Here is a 19,266-nt window from a genome sequence, read left to right on the forward strand (position 1 = left end):
GTGCCGGAGGACATCGTTTCTGATCGGGGCCCCCAATTCACGTCCCGGGTATGGAGAGCGTTCATGGAACGTTTGGGGGTCTCTGTCAGCCTGACCTCCGGTTATCACCCCGAGAGTAATGGGCAGGTGGAGAGAGTGAACCAGGAGGTGGGTAGGTTTCTGCGGTCGTATTGCCAGGATCGGCCAGGGGAGTGGGCACGATACATTCCCTGGGCTGAAATGGCTCAGAACTCACTACGCCACTCCTCTACTAACGTGTCCCCTTTTCAGTGTGTGTTGGGGTACCAGCCGGTCCTGGCACCATGGCATCCGAGCCAGACCGAGGCTCCTGCGGTGGAGGAATGGGTACAGCGCTCCAAGGAGACCTGGAGGGCCGTCCAGGAATCTCTACGACAAGCGAGTGGACGGCAGAAGAGGAGTGCTGACCGCCACCGCAGTGAGGCCCCCGTGTTTGTACCGGGGGACAGGGTCTGGCTCTCGACCCGAAACCTACCTCTCCGCTTGCCCTGCCGGAAGCTGGGTCCGCAGTGTGTAGGGCCCTTTAAAGTCCTGAGGAGGATAAACGAGGTGTGTTATCGATTACAACTCCCTTCCTATTATCGTATTAACCCCTCGTTTCATGTGTCTCTCCTCAGGCCGGTGGTAGCTGGTCCCCTGCAGGACAGTGAGGTACCGGAGGTCCCTCCCCCCCCGCTGGACATCGAGGGGTCCCCGGCGTACACGATCCGGGCCATTCTGGACTCAAGACGCCGGGTGAGGGGCCTGCAGTACCTCGTGGACTGGGAGGGGTACGGTCCGGAGGAGAGGTGCTGGGTACCGGTGGGGGACATCTTGGATCCCTCCATGTTGAGGGATTTCCATCGCCTCCATCCGGATCGCCCTGCGCCTCGTCCTCCGGGGCGACCTCGAGGCCGGTGTCGGCGCGCTGCGGGAGCCACGCGTCAGGGGGGGGGTACTGTCACGAGTCCGACCGAGGGTGTTTCCCTTTCCCGGGCAGGTGGCGCTCGGCGGTCGTCGTCACCGGCCTATTAGCTGCCACTGATTGTTTTTCCTTCCCCTCCTTGTATGTTGAGTGGTAGCACCTGTGAATGTGTAATTAGTTTGTCTTTATTAGACAGCCGGCCCGCCTGGTTGTTGTGCGGGATTATTTCATTGTAAACCTTCGGCTCTGTGGTATAGGCACGTTGTGTCCCATTTGTACATTTTGATTCCCTGTGTTTTGGGAACGTAACGTTTTTGTGAGCACCCTGTGGTGCATTGGTGCGATTAAAGGACGCGCAGCATTGAACTCTCTGTCTCCTGCATTTGACTCCACACCCACGACACCCGGAGCATTACACCTAATATCCTCATTACATGGTTACAGAACACTCATTAGGACAGTAAAAAGATATCTGTACATTACAGTCAATTCTCCCATGTGGTTTATTGGCAACAGCTGTTTCTACCAGACAGGTCTTCAAAGTGCTGTAATGTACTTAAGTAAAAATACTTTAAAGTACTACTTAAGTCGTTTTTTTTGGGGGGGGGGGGGGTCTGTACTTTACTTTACAATTTATATTTTTGCCAACTTTTAGTACATTCCTAGAAAAATAATGTAATTTTTACTCCATACATTTTCCCTGACACTCTAAAGTACTTGTTAGATTTTGACTGAAAAATTGTCCAATTCACACACTACCAATTGGGAAGAAAAAGGGGTAAAAAGTACTATTAAAAAAACTAGGGCTGACCCCATTTAGTTGTTTGGTCGATAGGCTGTTGGTCAACCAACATTTCTTTAGTCGAGCAGTCACAACATATATATTTTTTTCATGGTGCACAAGTCACCTGTCTGATTCGTGCCAGTCTCAGTGGACTAATTCATTGCAGGGACCACAGGGATGGCACAGTCCATCCCTCTAAGACGTGAAACTGGAATTGTATGTGGTTATATTATGTAAAAATAATGGTGCAACACTAATAAATCAAATATTATTTTAGAACAAATGCACTTTCTCCCACGTTGGATATGGTTGCTGTCCGTGGTTCTGAAGCATAATCTTCAATGTGCCGTAGAATTGACGACTTTCCCTATGTTGCTATGTGCATAATAGCAAATTGAACCAGCATATTGGGATTGATGACAATGTGGTGAAGGCAGCAGGAGCACAGCCTAAAGCCTTCTTCAGACGGGATTAGTATACTGAGGGTGGTCGGGTAATGTAATTATGAGCACAAGCACAAAACACCACATCTGTCATTTTAGTCCAGTCCGAATCTGCCATGGCGGCAATTTGCACATGGCAGGAGAGTAACAATTCCAGCCAGAATAACCTAATGAACTCCAAGGTCCTCTGATAATACTAGTCCCGTGTGAATCGACATCCCTGTGTTTTGTGAGAAATGTCTTGGTTTGACAGGTGTTGCTCACGGTTTGAGCAAGAAAACAATAACTGATTGGATAAATTGAACGAAGTGCTGCGCAAATCCTATATATGAAGGGCCTACATGTATTAACTTTCACAGTGAATCCTATATATGAAGGGCCTACATGTATCAACTTTCACAGTGAATGCTATATATGAAGGGCCTACATGTATCAACTTTCACAGTGAATCCTACATATGAAGGGCCTACATGTATCAACTTTCACAGTGAATGCTATATATGAAGGGCCTACATGTATCAACTTTCACAGTGAATCCTACATATGAAGGGCCTACATGTATCAACTTTCACAGTGAATGCTATATATGAAGGGCCTACATGTATCAACTTTCACAGTGAATGCTTTTGTACATATGTTTTGAGCGTATGAATTGAATATTGGCAAATTAGTTAAGTAAAAAATATTGCGTCTATTTAATGTGTCACGACTTCCGCCGAAGTTGGTCCCTCTCCTTGTTCGGGCGGCGTTCGGCGGTCGCCGACCTTCTAGCCATCGCTGATCCTCTTTTCATTTTCCTTTGGTTTTCTCTTGTCTTCCATCATACCTGGTTCCAATTCCATCAATTACATGTTGTGTATTTAACCCTCTGTTCCCCCTCATGTCCTTGTGGGTGATTGTTTGTTGTAAGTGCTGGTGCGTGTCTGTCCTGGTGTGAGTCGGGTTATGTGCCCATTATTTGATTGTTCTGTTTTCGGGTGAGTTTTTGTTATTAAACTGTGCCGTTTGGAAACACAGTTCTTGCTCTCCTGCGTCTGACTTCTCTGCCGCCAGTACGCACCCCATACATCATGTAATCCTTGCTGTTAATAGCTCGCAAAGCAGCACACAACTGACCTAACCGTTTGCAGGGGCGGAGACAGTGGGGTGTCTGGGGTTTCATTCGCTACTGGCAGTTTGATGCTGATTGACATCTCATTTCACCTTTAGTTGAATGAAGCATTTATTTTGACGTTCGGTGGCGCATTTTTCAAATCAAGGACGAGGAAGAGAGAATATTAACGTTGGTTGCGAGACACAGAAGAAGAAGAAGAACATACAGAACAAGAATAGAGAATATTTCCACAGCTCCACAAGCTCTTTTCGCGATTGGCAAAAGCATTATATTTGAAGTAAGTTTTAATGTTTAGCATCAGGTTTAGTTTTCCTGAACAACTTTACGTAAGTTGAGTCTCTGTGTAAGTTAACGTTAGTCCTTTGGCTCCATTAACAGACAGTTAATCAGAAAAGAGAGATCGGTTCCCAATTTAGCTTAACATTATGTTTACATCTGTGCTAGTAATACACACATACATTGCAGTGACGTAAGTTACAGTATACAAATGTTTAGCTAATGTGGGGTGACTAGTAGGCTACAGCTGTCAGTGTTCAGCTGAGTAACATTCAGCCATTTAATTCCATTAACTCAGTTAGATTTTCGTACTTGAACTCAAAACAAAAAATTGTTATTATCAATCTGTTAACATTACCCAAATGATTACCACAATTTGCAGATAGCCTGTTTGCTATCGTAAAGGTGTAATAAATTATAGCTAGCTAAGTTACTTACTGCAGAGGAGAGCTAGCCATGATCTAACTAGTAACTTAAAATCAACTACCAGTCTAAGGCACAGTCATGATAATGGGGAATTGTAATTAAGGTTGAGATTGGACTAAAATGTGGGTAATTGGATGCTTAGATGAAAACATCTTATTTTTGCATAGGGTCAATTAAACATGAAAAGAAATGGAGAGATATACTTATTTTTAAAGAAGCACAAACAGGCAGATCAGGTACAAACAGACCCGAGACCTTGCATCACCACCGGACCCCAGAGCAGCTCCCTACCTGAGGCTAGTCAGAGTCAGTGTGATCAGACTTCACAAGGACCCAGTCTACCACCACCAGGTCAGAGCAGCTCCCTACCTGAGGCTAGTCAGAGTCAGTGTGGTCAGACTTCACAAGGACCCAGTCTACCACCACCAGGTCAGAGCAGCTCCCTACCTGAGCCTAGTCAGAGTCAGTGTGGTCAGACTTCACAAGGACCCAGTCTACCACCAGGTCAGAGCAGCTCCCTACCTGAGGCTAGTCAGAGTCAGTGTGGTCAGACTTCACAAGTATTGAAAACATTTTATGTGCACTGTAATGCACATTATTTGAATTTGGTTCTTGTCAAGGCTGTAAAATCAGTGCCTGAGGCAGTTAACTTTCCTGCAGAAGCTTTATAACTTTGTATCTGGCTCAGATGTTCATCTCAAGTGGTTCAGAAATCAGAAAGAGATGTATCCGCAGCAGCCCAGGGAACTACAGAGACTTACGGATGTGTTCAGAAAGAGCTGTATGCACAGCAGCAGCCCAGGGAACTACAGAGACTTACGGATGTGTTCAGAAAGAGCTGTATGCACAGCAGCAGCCCAGGGAACTACAGAGACTTACGGATGTGTTCAGAAAGAGCTGTATGCACAGCAGCAGCCCAGGGAACTACAGAGACTTACGGATGTGTTCAGAAAGAGCTGTATGCACAGCAGCAGCCCAGGGAACTACAGAGACTTACGGATGGATGTAAGATGGGCCTGCAGATACATGGCATGCAGTAATCTGAGGGACAGGCTTCCAGCAGTTCTGAGAGTGCTACAGGATATCACACTTGGAAATAGTGGTGATAGATCAGTTGAGGCAAGGAGCCTTCTTTCTCAGATAGATTTACATTTCATAGGGCTTTTGGTTACCTTTTGTAAAGTGCTTGGTGATGCCAAATGTCTTTTTGACATACTCCAATCAAGCTCTCTTGACCTAGCAAGAGCTGTGGATCTAGTAGGTGCTGTGGGTCTAGTAGGTGCCCTTACAGACACATTACAGGACTACAGAAGTGAGGGTTACTTTGGAGAACTATGGAAAGAGGTTGAAGAGATTGCAGAGCACTGCAAAATAAGTGTTCAATCAGTGTGTAAAACACAGCCTAAAACAAGCTTAAGATTTCACGACTCACTGATGATGAGCACTGTAGGACAGAAAAATAGTGACCAAAGTGATGGTGAGAGCTTCCAAAGAGCTGTCTTTTATCAGGTGCTTGACAGTCTCACAGCGGAGCTGCAGAGGTGTTTTTCAAAGAAGAATTGTGAGATAATGCAAGGGGTCCAGTCTCTCAACCCAGAGAGGACAACATTCTTGAATGAGGAGCCTGTTTACCTTTGCTCAGACCTCTGAGTCAGATTTAGAGGACCTCAAACATGAGGTTCATCAAACCAAGCGGCTTCTTGATAGGAGAGAGAAAGGAGGAAGGGACAGACCGTCTACTCTCCTAGACTTGGTTGTGTTTCTAGAACCTTATAAAGAGGTCTTCCATGAGCTATTTTGACTTTGTAAGATTTGTTGTTACACCAGTCAGCAGTGCTTCTTGCGAGAGAAGCTTCTCAGCTTTTAAACTGATTAAAACCCTCCTTAGGACAACAATGGTTGATGACAGGTTAAGTCAAGGAGGGCACGCTCCCTCAACATGGATGAGTTTGTGAAACATTTTGTGCCAGTTCTCACCAGAACCGCAGAACTTTGCTGTTTTAAATCTACCTAGGATCATTTGGCACTTAGGCAGTCCCTCTGACGAGAGAGAGAGAGAGAGAGAGAGAGAGAGAGAGAGAGAGAGAGAGAGAGAGAGAGAAAGAGAGAATTGAGCTGCAGTTCCGAGGTAGAGGCACTGACTATTCATAGTATGTTAAAGAATTCTAGTTAAGTAACCCTTTTGGACCACACTATCTGCCACATTGAAGATGTGAATTATCACTTCTACCTCTGATCAGCAATCATAGGATTCACCCCTGAAGTACCCTTGGCCACCTCCTTGGCTATCCCCTGGTCACCTCCTTGGCCACCGACTGGCCACCCCCTGGCCACCCCCTTGGCCACCTCCTTGGCTATCCCCTGGTCACCTCCTTGGCCACCCACTGGCCACACCCTGGCCACCCCCTTGGCCACCTCCTTGGCTATCCCCTGGTCACCTCCTTGGCCACCCACTGGCCACCCCCTGGCCACCCCCTTGGCCACCTCCTTGGCCACCCCCTGGCCACCCCCCTAGGATTCACCCCTGAAGTAGCCTTGGCCACCCCCTTGGCCACCCCCTTGGCCACCCCCTTGGCCACCCCCTGGCCACCTCCTTGGCCACCCCCTGGCCACCCCCTTGGCCACCCCCTGGTTACCCCCTTGGCCACCCCCTGGCCACCTCCTTGGCCACCCCCTTGGCCACCCCCCTGGCCACTTCCCTGGCCACCCCCTTGGCCACCCCCTTGACAACCCCATCGCCACCCCTTGGCCACCCCCTTGGCATTTAGGACATCTACTGCAGATCGAAATATATTCACGCTTAGAAGAAAAACCTCAAGGCTTCCTTCACAACTGTCAGTTTATTTAAAAGAATTACAGGGAGGGGGCAGTTTGGAAAAAAATTATTCTGTCCGAATCTTCGGACATTCTGGGTTAATAATTACATTACCAACGTTCTGTAGTAATACATGTCCCGTGCGAATAGGTCTTTGCCTAAGAAATCTGAGATCTTGCTTCTGTTGAGCACCAAGCCTCATGCAAAGGCAAAATGTTGGATTAAGCAATTTCACAGATAAAGGCTTTACAATTTGTGGGGCGTTAGAACAGACGGTTTACTTATACTTATAATTGATTTAGTGTTTTTTTACACTGTTCCAAACAGGCAAAAAAATTATATTTCAATCTTGTTTGTCACACAAAATACACACAGCTTTCGCTCCTGTACCCTCCTTTTTCTTGATCTCCTTCTTATTGTCATTATGATCATCATTCTAATAATAAGTCATGTCATTATCATTAGTAGGGTTAGTATAGAACCACCATGTCATTATCATTAGTAGGGTTAGTATAGAACCACCATGTCATTATCATTAGTAGGGTTAGTATAGAACCACCATGTCATTATCATTAGTAGGGTTAGTATAGAACCACCATGTCATTATCATTAGTAGGGTTAGTATAGAACCACCATGTCATTATCATTAGTAGGGTTAGTATAGAACCACCATGTCATTATCATTAGTAGGGTTAGTATAGAACCACCATGTCATTATCATTAGTAGGGTTAGTATAGAACCACCATGTCATTATCATTAGTAGGGTTAGTATAGAACCACCATGTCATTATCATTAGTAGGGTTAGTATAGAACCACCATGTCATTATCATTAGTAGGGTTAGTATAGAACCACCATGTCATTATCATTAGTAGGGTTAGTATAGAACCACCATGTCATTATCATTAGTAGGGTTAGTATAGAACCACCATGTCATTATCATTAGTAGGGTTAGTATAGCAGCCTTGTATTACCACCATTGATCTAAGAGCCCATCCTGTTTAGTCGTAATACCGTATCTTACTGAGGCCTATATTTCAATATACTGTATAGGCTACTGTATCTGTCAATCAATCATTCACACAACATACAATACATTCATGCTTTGAACTGCAACCAACCATTTTCATTTTAAAATTAAATAACAAAGGGAGCTTTGAATAATTAGTCTAAACAATAAATAAACCACAATTCACAAATGCATGCACCTGTTTTTAGTCTGGTTTATATTTAGATTTCTTTAGTTAGAACAGAATCTCTGGTACACTTATTTATTTAGTGTTGTTTACACTGTTCCAAATAGTCAGACAAAATTATAATATTGTAATCTAAGAGCAACTGTTTGCCACGCCTAATACTCGCACCTAATACTCGCACCTAATACTCGCACCTAATACTCACGCCTAGTACTCACGCCTAATACTCACGCCTAATACTCACGCCCAATACTCACGCCCAATACTCACGCCCAATACTCACGCCCAATACTCACGCCTAATACTCACGCCTAATACTCACGCCTAATACTCACGCCTACCACTCACACCTAATACTCACGCCTACCACTCACACCTAATACTCACGCCTACCACTCACACCTAATACTCACGCCTACCACTCACACCTAATACTCACGCCTACCACTCACACCTAATACTCACGCCTACCACTCACACCTAATACTCACGCCTACCACTCACACCTAATACTCACGCAACCCTTGCTCCTTTATCCTCCTCTTTCTTGATTTTGATTTTTCTTGACTCAAGTAGTATTTTACTATGTGACTTTCACTTTTAATTGAGTTATTTTCTATTAAGGTATCTTTACTTTTACTCAAGTATGACAATTTCGTGTTTTTTCTTCCACTGGGTCTTCATAAGGTCTGTCATTTGAACAGTCATCATCATGACTGTGCCAAGGTCAGGACCTCTCTAGTATAGGTACATCTATACAGTGGGCCTCATCACCCACCCAGAGAGGCCGTATGAGGAGACTTCTAATGACCTAGTCAAAATATTTGCCTGGTTTCCAGGGTGACTTGGCCTGGGGCGGCTTACAACACTCACTCGTCATTACCGCACACTTCCCTTCCGGGCTGCGAACGCCGGGACTCATTCTGGGAAATTAGCCAGCGACGTCTCCAAGAAAGCCTGTGGTTACGCCCTGGGTCTGCCATTAGTTAGTTAGCATCGGCACTAAGTGCCTGGCCTGACTGCTATTTGTTCTAATGGAAAACTTGATTCACTCCCCTGCCAGACTGTCTATTGATGGGTCCCCGCTCAGAACCTTTTGAAACCATCTCTCCTGAGATGCTCCGGCTCTGTCTGCCTGGGGGAAAGGTCGTAAATCAGAGAATCAGCTGCCATTAGCGCTGGCTCTGCGCTGCAGAACGCTAGCTTGGCTGGATGGGGAGGGTCCAAAGTACACCCATGACTCATAGCGGTGTCGAGCTGTGTTAATTAAGTTTGTGTGCCTGGGCTCTGGACAGATGTTGTTTTTTAACAAGATGACAAAAAACCAGTGAGAATCAGGACCAGCCTGCTAGAAACAGTACAGAACACGTTGATCTCTATGGGGATCCGTTACACACAAACTAAAGCTTGAATCATGTTGAAAGATTTCTGGACACATTTTTTTTTGATTTAAGGGAAAATGTTATGGACTCATGGAGGCTTGATTAAATAGGCCTATTTCATCTACAGAAAAAGACGTATGAAATCATAATGGATTTATAGGTGATATTGTAAAACAATGTCAGTGCTAGACATCTATATCGGCTTGCTGTCATTAAAAATGCTCCTGCACAGGTGTATATGAGTCACAAGTTACAACCTACTGGTTCTACTGTATATCCCTACAGAGCAAAAACCTGCTCCAGAGCACTCAGGACCTCAGACTGGGGTGGAGGTTCCCCTTCCAACAGGACAACCACCCTAAGCACACAGCCAAGACAATCTTGCTTTGTCACTATGGGGTATTGTGTGTAGATTTTAGGATTAAAGGCTGTAACGTAACAAAATGTGGAAAAGGTGAAGGGTTCTGAATACTTTCCGAATGCCCTGTACATCCCTATGGAATGGCCTACGCACAGAGGCTAAATGGAAACTCCCTAATTTGGTGTTTTGTTGATGGTGGTGAAAAACGCTGTCTTAGGCATCGCTCCAGAATCTCCCCTAAGTGTTCAATTGGGTTGAGGTCTGGTAACTGAGACACACAGAGACACCTTTTAAACCTCCTATGCTCCTTTGAGAACCCTCTTTCAAATTCACTGAGATTCACAATTCACAATTTGAGATTCAAATTCACAATTCTTCTAGCCATGGTAACCAAAATAATCATAAATAACTGCCCATTTTTATATATGACCCTAAGCATGATGGGATGTTAATTGTTTAATTAACTCAGGAAACACACCTGTGTGGAAGCACCGGCTTTCAATATACTTTGTATCCCTCATTTACTCAAGTGTTTCCTATATTTTGGTAGTTACCTGTGTGTAGGGAACATGCAGTGCATGACGGTAAAAATAGCCCTGAGGTGATTAACTATGAGATGAAGCAGTGAGGGGAAAATCACCCACAATTAAACAAAACAAAAAAACTTGAACTCTGCATTGCCCCTTCTCTCTGTCACTCTCTCACACACACACACACACACAATCATAAATGATGAACCCTTACTCCAGATTAAAAGCGCATGTTTCCCACCACACAGCCACCGGTGTTAAGAATGCTTTAGAAACCAAAAGCAGTGTTCTAATGGGCCGGACGGCAGCGGCCTGGTTGTCAGACAGGCACATACTCACTGTTACATAACAGGCAGCCCACATCCCTGCTGCCTCTCTTAGTCAGAAGATTAAGAGTGTGTGTGTGTGTGTGTGTGTGGGGGGGGGGGGGGGTGATGGCTCTCTGAGAGGATTATTTCACACTTGCGGCGCACAAAACACACATGCGCACGGATACACGCACGTGCGTAGAGTCACTCAAACACACGTACACTCTCTCTCTCACACACACACACACACACCTATCTGCCATTCCTCAAACTGAGACTGATGACACATCTGACCCATATCTACCACCCAGAGAAACATAGTGGGTGTGTGTGTGTGCAGCCAAGCCTCTATTGTAGCTGCATGTATAATGGGATAACAATACAGGCTCTAACACTATTCCTCTGGTTGATATTCATTGATGCCATTGCCAAGTCCTACACCCCAAAACATTTGTTTAGTGGCATTTTCCACTGGCTAAATTATCATCTACTATTTTTCGGGGTTCAGATACCATTCAACCTGAAACACCACTCAATGCCGGCTGCAAGTTAAGGGCAGTGATTGCAGTTGCACATACTGCCCCCCCCCCGAAAATAACAATCTGAACATATTGACCTTTAAAGATGAAATGTGATTATGACTCAAAGTAAGTGTACAGTTAAGTCTCATAATTCAGTGCAGTGACTGGACACAGTAGGTCATGGATAAGAGCAAACTTGAAACAAATGTAACTTTAAGTCTTAAAGTATGTGTATTTTCTTATAATTTTCCTAAGGATAAGAGACCTGTCTTGATTGAACAAGCTTTGTCAAAACATTATTACTGAAAAGTCTCCCTCAGCTCGATGTTGACCTGTCTTCTATTGAAGCCAAATGATGCAATCAAACTGAAAGACAAGATACGCAGCAGCAGCAGCATCTCTCTCCTCTCTGCATAGAGGCGTGATGTGCATCTAAGAAGTCATTCTAAATTCCAAGGCATTTGATTTCATAAGGCACAGTCCTACTCAACAGCTCATCAGTGGCCATTCAATCACATCTCTTACCGCCACTGCCTCCAGAATCTGCTTGATGACGTGGGCAGCATCTCTCTCGCTGTAATACCCTCTCTCCACAATCCTGAAAGAGCAGAAAGAGACAAACGGACAGGGAGTCAAAATGTTACACGGAGTTCAAATGCCCCACTTTGAGAGATTATTAAATTCTTAACTCTGTGAAAGTCAGAAAACATGAAGAGAGAATTGTAGCCAGTTGTTACTGTCAAACTTTGCTAAACCTATAAGGTGATAGGAGGATAAAGAGATTAGATTTTTTCATTTATTTACAGTGCTATTATATCAAAATAAAACAGTAGAGAAAGAGTATGATATTGCGCAATAGTCATAATGAGTTCTACAGATTGGGTGGGGCCTGTGCTCCAACCAGTCTTCTAATCGTTTCCTTGGTAACAGTGCTGGTGAGGGCCATTACACATTTCATTTTCTAATCCTTTTATACTCTGTATCTTAATAAAGCCAGTGCCATACATGTCTGCTAATGACAAAGCAGAGAAATGGAACGGGGGGATCGCATGAGGCCACTGGTTCCACCTCTGGCCCCGCCGAATTGAAACCAATTTCAGCAAGGATTTGAGGATTAGACAGGGTCATAGGGGTGGTATATTTTGGGCGTAATCACCTGTCAAAGAGTTCGCCTCCGGTCACCAGCTCCAAGATGAGGGCAATGTCTGTCTCGGTCTCAAAAATCTCCTTCAGGCGGATCTGAGGAAGATGAGAGGAAGATGAGGAAGAAAAACACTAAATGTTGGAAAAACACAAGCCAACATATCAACAATATTAATGCAAACAGAAAGAAGAAGTCAACATTAATGTTAATTTCAATCATGCTCTTATAAATAGTTAATAAAACAATATACAATTAACAAAAATATAAACGCAACATTTAAAGTGTTGGTCCGATGTTTGAGCTGAATTTTAAAAAATCTCAGAAATGTTCCATACTCACAAAAAGCTTGTTTCTCTCAAATCCATCCACTTGACAGGTGTGGCATATCAAGAAGCTGATTAAACAGCATGATCATTACACAGGTGCACCTTGTGCTGGGGGCAATAAAAGGCCACTCTGAAATGTGTAGTTTTGTCACACAACACAATGCCACAGATGTCTCAAGTTTTGAGGGAGTGTGCAATTAGTATGCTGATTGCAGGAAGGTCCACCAGAGCAGTTGCCAGCGAATTTCATGTTAATTTCTCTACCATAAGCCGCCTCCAATGTCGTTTTAGATCATTTGGCAGTACGTCCAATCGTGCTCATAACCGCAGACCACGTGTAACCACGCCAGCACAGGATCTCCTACATCTGGCTTCATTGCCTCTGAGATTGTCAGACCAGCCACCCGAACAGCTGATGAAACTGTGGGTTTGCACAACTGAAGAAATTCTCCACCAACCATCTTAGGGGAGCTCATCTGCGGGCTTGTCGTCCTCACCAGGGTCTTGACCTGAATGAAGTTCGGCGTTGTAATTGACTTCAGTGGGCAAATGCTCACCTTTAAAGCCACTGGCACACTGGAGAAGTGTGCTCTTCACAGATGAATCCCAGTTTCAACTGTACCTGGCAGATGGCAGACAGCATGTATGTGGGGAAGTGGTTTGCTGATGTCAACATAGTGAACAGAGTGCCCCATGTTGGCGGTGGGGTTATGGCATGGTCACGCATAAGCTACGGACAACAAACATAATTGCATTTTATCGATGGCAATTTGAATGCACAGAGATACCATGAAAAGATCCTGAGGCCCATTGTCGTGCTATTCATCCACCGTCATCACCTCATGTTTCAGCATGATAATCCACGGCCCATGTAGCAAGGATCTGTACACAATTCCTGGAAGCTGAAATTGCCCAGTTTGTCCATGGTCTGCATACTCAGCAGTGTATATCAAAACATTCTAGTTACTAGTGTCCAACAACAAGTCACCACTATTGTTCATGTAAATCATGGTTAGGCTTAGAAAAGGGTTTTAAAACATTTTTTAAAGTGGTGTCTCGGATATTAAAAAATATATTTCTAAAAATAACGGGGGTTTTTTTAACTGTAAAAGCTTACAATATTTGGGTGGGAAAGTCGCAGCAGAACTCCAATTTCAGTCCGCACTATTTTCTTGTCAATCTGAAATGGAATGAATGAGAATGAGAGTGCATTAATATGATATTATACATAGTCTAACTCAGCTTTTCAAAATGGCCGAAAGAAGGACTCACAGTCTTCTTCAGGACCTTTGCAGCATAGGGCTTCTGCGTCTGCTTCTCCTCGGTGCGAAACACCACTGACGTAGCCCCCCTGGGAAGAAGAACAATCAATCAACATAAACAACTATGATCAAATGGTTGTCTCTCCATAGTGCAATGATTCAGCATTTTAGCTCTGCTCATGAACTGCTTATGAATCATTATTTCATTGTTTGTAAGTATTATGTCATTTGCTCATATCAACATAAGTAAATACATATATGTATAAATCATTTTATTATAAGCACTTTTAGTCATACATAGAGTAAATCAAGAACAACAGATCGTTACATGTAATTACTTAATTCAATGTTAAACAAAGTATGTAATAACGTTTCTAAGCATTTCATAAGCTGACTTCCATCTAAAGCATTACAACGACAACTCCATGTAACATGTGGCCAATGTAGAGTGTCAATGGAGAGCCATTAGATGTCCATCCACATTCTTATGGCAAAGAGGGATATAAAAGTCATTGTAGAGGGAAACATGAAAAAAAAGCTATTCAGAGCCATGACACCACTACATGAGTGAGCAGAGGGTAGCTCTAAGTATGAGCTCAAACCATGAGTAATCTGTTGATTTGTGACTGGGCTGTCTTGTGTTGTCTGGTGCTTTGAAATCTACTTGGAAATCTAGAGATAATTTCCTGGCCAAATGTACACTGAGTGTACAAAACATTAAGGACACCTGCTCTTTCCATGACATAGACTGACCAGATGAATGGCGGTGAAAACTATGATCCTTTATATGATCCTTTATATATGTTAAATGTGTTAAATCCACTTCATTCAGTTTAGAAGAAGGGGAGGAGAAAGGTAAAAAAAAAATGTTTAAGCCTTGAGACAATTGGAGACATGGGTTGTGTGTGTGTCATTCAGAGGGTGAATAGGCAAGACAAAAGATTTAAGTGCCTTTGAACGGGGTATGGTAGTAGGTGCCAGGTGCACTGGTTTGTGTCAAGAACTGCAACGCTGGTGGGTAGCTCAACAGTTTCCTGTGTGTATGAAGAATGGTGCACCACCCAAAGGACATCCAGCCAACTTGACACAACTGTGGGAAGAATTGGAATCAACATGGCGTTGTGGAACGCTTTCGACACCTTGTTGAATCCATGCCCAGACAAAATCTGTTCTGAGGACTAAATGGATGGGCTGGACATGCCGAGAGATGAGTTCGGATTGGTCTTCCATGTAGCATGCTTCTGTCTATAACATGAGCTGCTCTGTATGTGTAGGTAATCCTTTCTAATGCGGATTTTTGAAAGATCTCACAAAGAACTGCAACATTTTTGCTAATGCTCTTCACTTTCTGGAGGATGATCGTGCCATGCTGACTCTGACTCTGAAAATAAATCAGACGATGAGGAAATCTCTGATTTAGATTTTAAAAAACATTTTCACTGAACCAGACATTAAACAGCGATCAACAGCGATCAACAGTGTTCTTTGTCACGAAAGAAGTTGACCGATGTTTTGAAGTCAGTGGAATGCCCAGTGGAAGCAGAGAATGGGAGCTAAGGAGATGGAGAAAATTCTGGCATTTGATTGCAAATATGTGGAGAGAGTTGAAAACAGAACACACAGAAGGCAGTTGTATAAAACCACTGTCTCCGGATTACATCTTCAAACTAAGAGCAACCATGGCATCTGTGACAGAGGGGGAGAAGCGTTCATCCATGTATAGGGGTAAAAGAGTCTAGCTAGCTACATTTTCAGATATTATATATTTCTAATTTTGTCAGAAAGTGTTTTCATTTCAAGTTAAAGTGTACTGTTAGCTAGCAAGCTAATGTTAGCTGGCTGGCTCACTAGCTAACGTTATGTGTATGATCTGTATAATAATATTATTTGTATCTTAGAAAGCCATTTTGCATTGCTAGTTATAGCCTAATGTTAGTTATGATGGTGATGATGCTGGTGGTGTTTACAAATTGGTGTCAATAAAGGAACAGTTCAGTACTCTACCTTCCCAGTTCAGGACCCATGGTGTAGAACTCTTCCATGGAGACATCTCTGCGCGATCCATCCACCCAGTATTCCACCGGGCTGGCGCTCGAGCGTGAGGTGGGCATGTTGATGTTGGCCAATCACACAAATCACAGGATTCCTGAGGAGCGCAAAGCCCAAACGCACACACACTACTTTTCCTCTTTTTAAGATTAAAACGTAATGTTCAGATTAGCAAAACGAAGAGAAGGCATTATGTTTAATGAATTCCCCCGCGCCAAATAACGACAAGCCATGTAAAGCTAACCAGTCTTTGGTTAACAACTCTCACTGTTATGTTCAGCCAAAGATAATCCAAATGTTTACGTTGACACACAGAAATATATTGTCAGCGCCGATATCAAAACCCATGTAAGCTTCGCATTACAGCGCAAGCTTAGTCACTGTGCAATATATCACGTAACAAAAATAATCCATTATTGTTTTATTATTTCAATGTACCGACACTATTTAATTCGCGCATTCATAACCATCCTTTACTCGAAGTTTACTGCACCATAACCACATTTGTCGCAGGTTCCATGGGGCCTCGCGGTGTGAATACCCGAATCCATAAACATATAGCCTACGCTTTGAATTTTTTGCAGCACAATCCCATCCACAACAGTGTACTCATGAAAACATTACTATATCATGCATCGAAGCACCTCAATAGTCCCGAGGTCTGTGACAAAGAACAGTCCATGGTCCGATATAGAATTCTTTAATTAAGCTGCGTCAATAATCATGATCCGTCAATAGGTCTATGTGTATGTTGTTTGATAATATTCGCAAATATAGATGTTGTCTCGCGGCTGATGCACGCTTCACTATTGGTCTCTATATGAACGCCCATCCAATGGTCTGCATTTATCTCGCTGTACAGTGTGTTCCTCCTTTCATCCTTGGTTTGGGGTGGGTAGGTGGTGGCTGTGAAGCTGGTGTATTCGGTGTTGGGGGGGGTAGGAGGACCATCATACAGTCATTGAGGGGAATATGCTCTACGCCCTCCACAGATTTCTTCCAATCCGTTGCATTCACAGAAACCACAATCTGCGCTGCAATTGGAAGTCAAACAGTCAATCAAAGCCCCGGTCCACATATGGAATTGTATCGGGTATCCAACCAAAATGTCAATGAGGGGAATATCCCGATAATACGCCACTGATTTCAACGGTTGTCAACACTACTGGCAATCTATTTTTGATAATATGTGTCGAGGAACCCGGTGCCTAATCCTTAGATTCAGTATATTTAGTAGAAAAAGATCAAATGATTTATCAATTCGGATTGTGAAAAATCATGTCCCGTCCGTTGTGCTTCCATTCTGAGTTCAGCACCATGGAAAGCTTCCCGCATCAACTCGGTGGTTATAGTGCGTACTAGACTAGTGAACGATTAGCACGTGACTGCAAATGGTGCCACGTACTAACGTCAGTTATCAAGAACACTTCAAGCAATACAACCATTAGAACTCTATCACTCAGCTTGTATGCTGTCCAGATAAGCCCCGCCAGGACACATCTTCAAAGCCCAGTGGCTTCCGGTTGTTTGCAGCATAAACAGGTGAACATATGCTGCCATATTGAGGCTCTTAATTAAGGCTATTTTACAAAATAATGTAGCAGTATTATGCAACACTTAAAATGAGTAACACATCCAAATCAAATCGTATTCCTCACATGCTTCCTACCCCTAACATTTTGAGATTACTGTAACAATAATAAAATGTGTTCTTATGTAATCTTAGAAAGCCTGCATGTTCAGAGTCACAGGTCTGTGGAAATCTTCACAACAGCTATAATAATCTGCACACAATCTCAAAGGACAATGATCCACTTGTACAATGTACTTTAATGTCATCTCAACTAACTGCAATCCAGGTCATTTGGTTATGCTATTAGATCAAGCACAGTGATAGCACATTAAGTTGTTGCATAAATAAATAAAATATCTGACATTGTATTCCCATTTGAACTTTGGTGTGCTTTTAAATGGTTGAGAGCACAGTGATATCACATTTAGGTGACAACTAAACCAAAAATCAGACATGGATTTTCGATTGGAATTTGTTTGTGCTTTTATATAGTTAAACACATTGGGAATTCAACATACTTTTGGCAGTCTTTTTGGGGGGGGGGTGAAAATAGGTTGGAATCTCATTGATAAACATATCTCCCAAATATGACCCAATTCTCCACGTTGAAATGATGTGGTGTTCCCAGTGCGATGCCACTACTACTGGAAATATTGTAATTAAAAATCAAATGAGTAGCCTAGACAATGTTTCAGAATTTGCAGACAGTCCAGCACATTTAGGTTGGGGGAAAAGTCAATGCAAAACATTGTTAAATTGAAGCGTTCTGCTGACAGGTCCACAACCATTTGACATTGTTATGTTATGTTAACAATGGATGTTGAGTTCCACATATTTAATTCAAAGAGAAACTTAAACAAAACAAAATATATCAATAAACTAACAACTAAACGTGACTACGTGGTGTACATGCAAACACAAAACAATATCCCACAAACACAGGTGGGAAAAATAGCTACTTAAATATGATCCCCAATTAGAGACAACGATTACCAGCTGCCTCTAATTGGGAATCATACAAAACACCAACATAGAAAATATAAACTAGAACACAACATAGAAATTATAAACCAGGATACCCCCTACTACACCATAGAGAAACAAGGGCTCTCTATGGTCAGGGCGTGACACATCTAGCAGAAACATTATTTAAAAAGTACTAAAAATACATCAAAACACAATAGTATTGAAGTAAAGGTCCCTGCCAACTAATATCATCATTTATATTTAGTTTTGCAGAAATGATTTGACTACTTTAATGTGTTCTACTGTCCTATACGTGTGAAACAACGTCTATGATTGGTTCCGATTTGGTCCTGTGTGGACCAACCACATTTGGTCGTGTTTGAGGATGGAGTTCATTATAATAATACCCAAACATGCAAAAGAGGATATTGCATATTTCTACCTTTGTGTACCTATTCAGGATACATCAGCATGTAGAGAATGACATTCATATCCATAATGACCATTTCTGTGTGGTGCAGATCAGCGACCCATGAGGTCCTTCCGTTACCACAGTTTTGTTACCTGGTGTAAATCCACTTCACTTACTGTACTTCAGTAACCAAAAGAGATTTGTCAAATTCAAGGTGTCATGTGTCATGAGTTTTTGAAAAAATTGGTCACGTAAAAAACAGACACATTTGACAGAAATTATTTTTATTAAAGTTAGGATCTGCACAGTTCTCCCAGTAAATGTGTTTTTGTAACATTTTCAGTGTAAATTGTTAAGAGTAGTCCTTGTGCAGAGTTGTATGGTTTGTTTGAAATCAATGTTTTTTGTTTGGCCGTTTGGATCCTCCAGTCCAGCAGAAAGTAGCATCAAGTCCTG

At 43.0% G+C, this 19,266-nt stretch overlaps 1 protein-coding gene across 2 annotated transcripts in view; it reads right to left on the bottom strand.

Moving 5' to 3' along the window:
* The window catches only part of LOC110486637 (calcium/calmodulin-dependent protein kinase type IV), a 35,131-nt gene extending 18,319 nt beyond the window's left edge, over nt 1-16,812 (bottom strand). The window contains exons 1-6 of one of the 2 annotated variants that reach the window (XM_021558509.2): nt 16,504-16,802; nt 15,815-15,956; nt 13,821-13,899; nt 13,666-13,728; nt 12,235-12,317; nt 11,604-11,676 (exon numbers count right to left, since the gene is read on the bottom strand). In XM_021558509.2, the coding sequence (XP_021414184.2) occupies nt 11,604-11,676; nt 12,235-12,317; nt 13,666-13,728; nt 13,821-13,899; nt 15,815-15,921 (405 nt within the window). In that variant the 5' untranslated portion in view covers nt 15,922-15,956; nt 16,504-16,802. Of the gene's footprint in view, nt 1-11,603; nt 11,677-12,234; nt 12,318-13,665; nt 13,729-13,820; nt 13,900-15,814 lie in introns of both variants that reach the window. The other variant, XM_021558432.2, reaches the window with a different exon arrangement.
* Nucleotides 16,813-19,266: the final 2,454 nt, after the last annotated feature.

Source organism: Oncorhynchus mykiss, chromosome 1 (genome assembly GCF_013265735.2).
Source record: "Oncorhynchus mykiss isolate Arlee chromosome 1, USDA_OmykA_1.1, whole genome shotgun sequence".
NCBI classification, from domain to species: domain Eukaryota; kingdom Metazoa; phylum Chordata; class Actinopteri; order Salmoniformes; family Salmonidae; genus Oncorhynchus; species Oncorhynchus mykiss.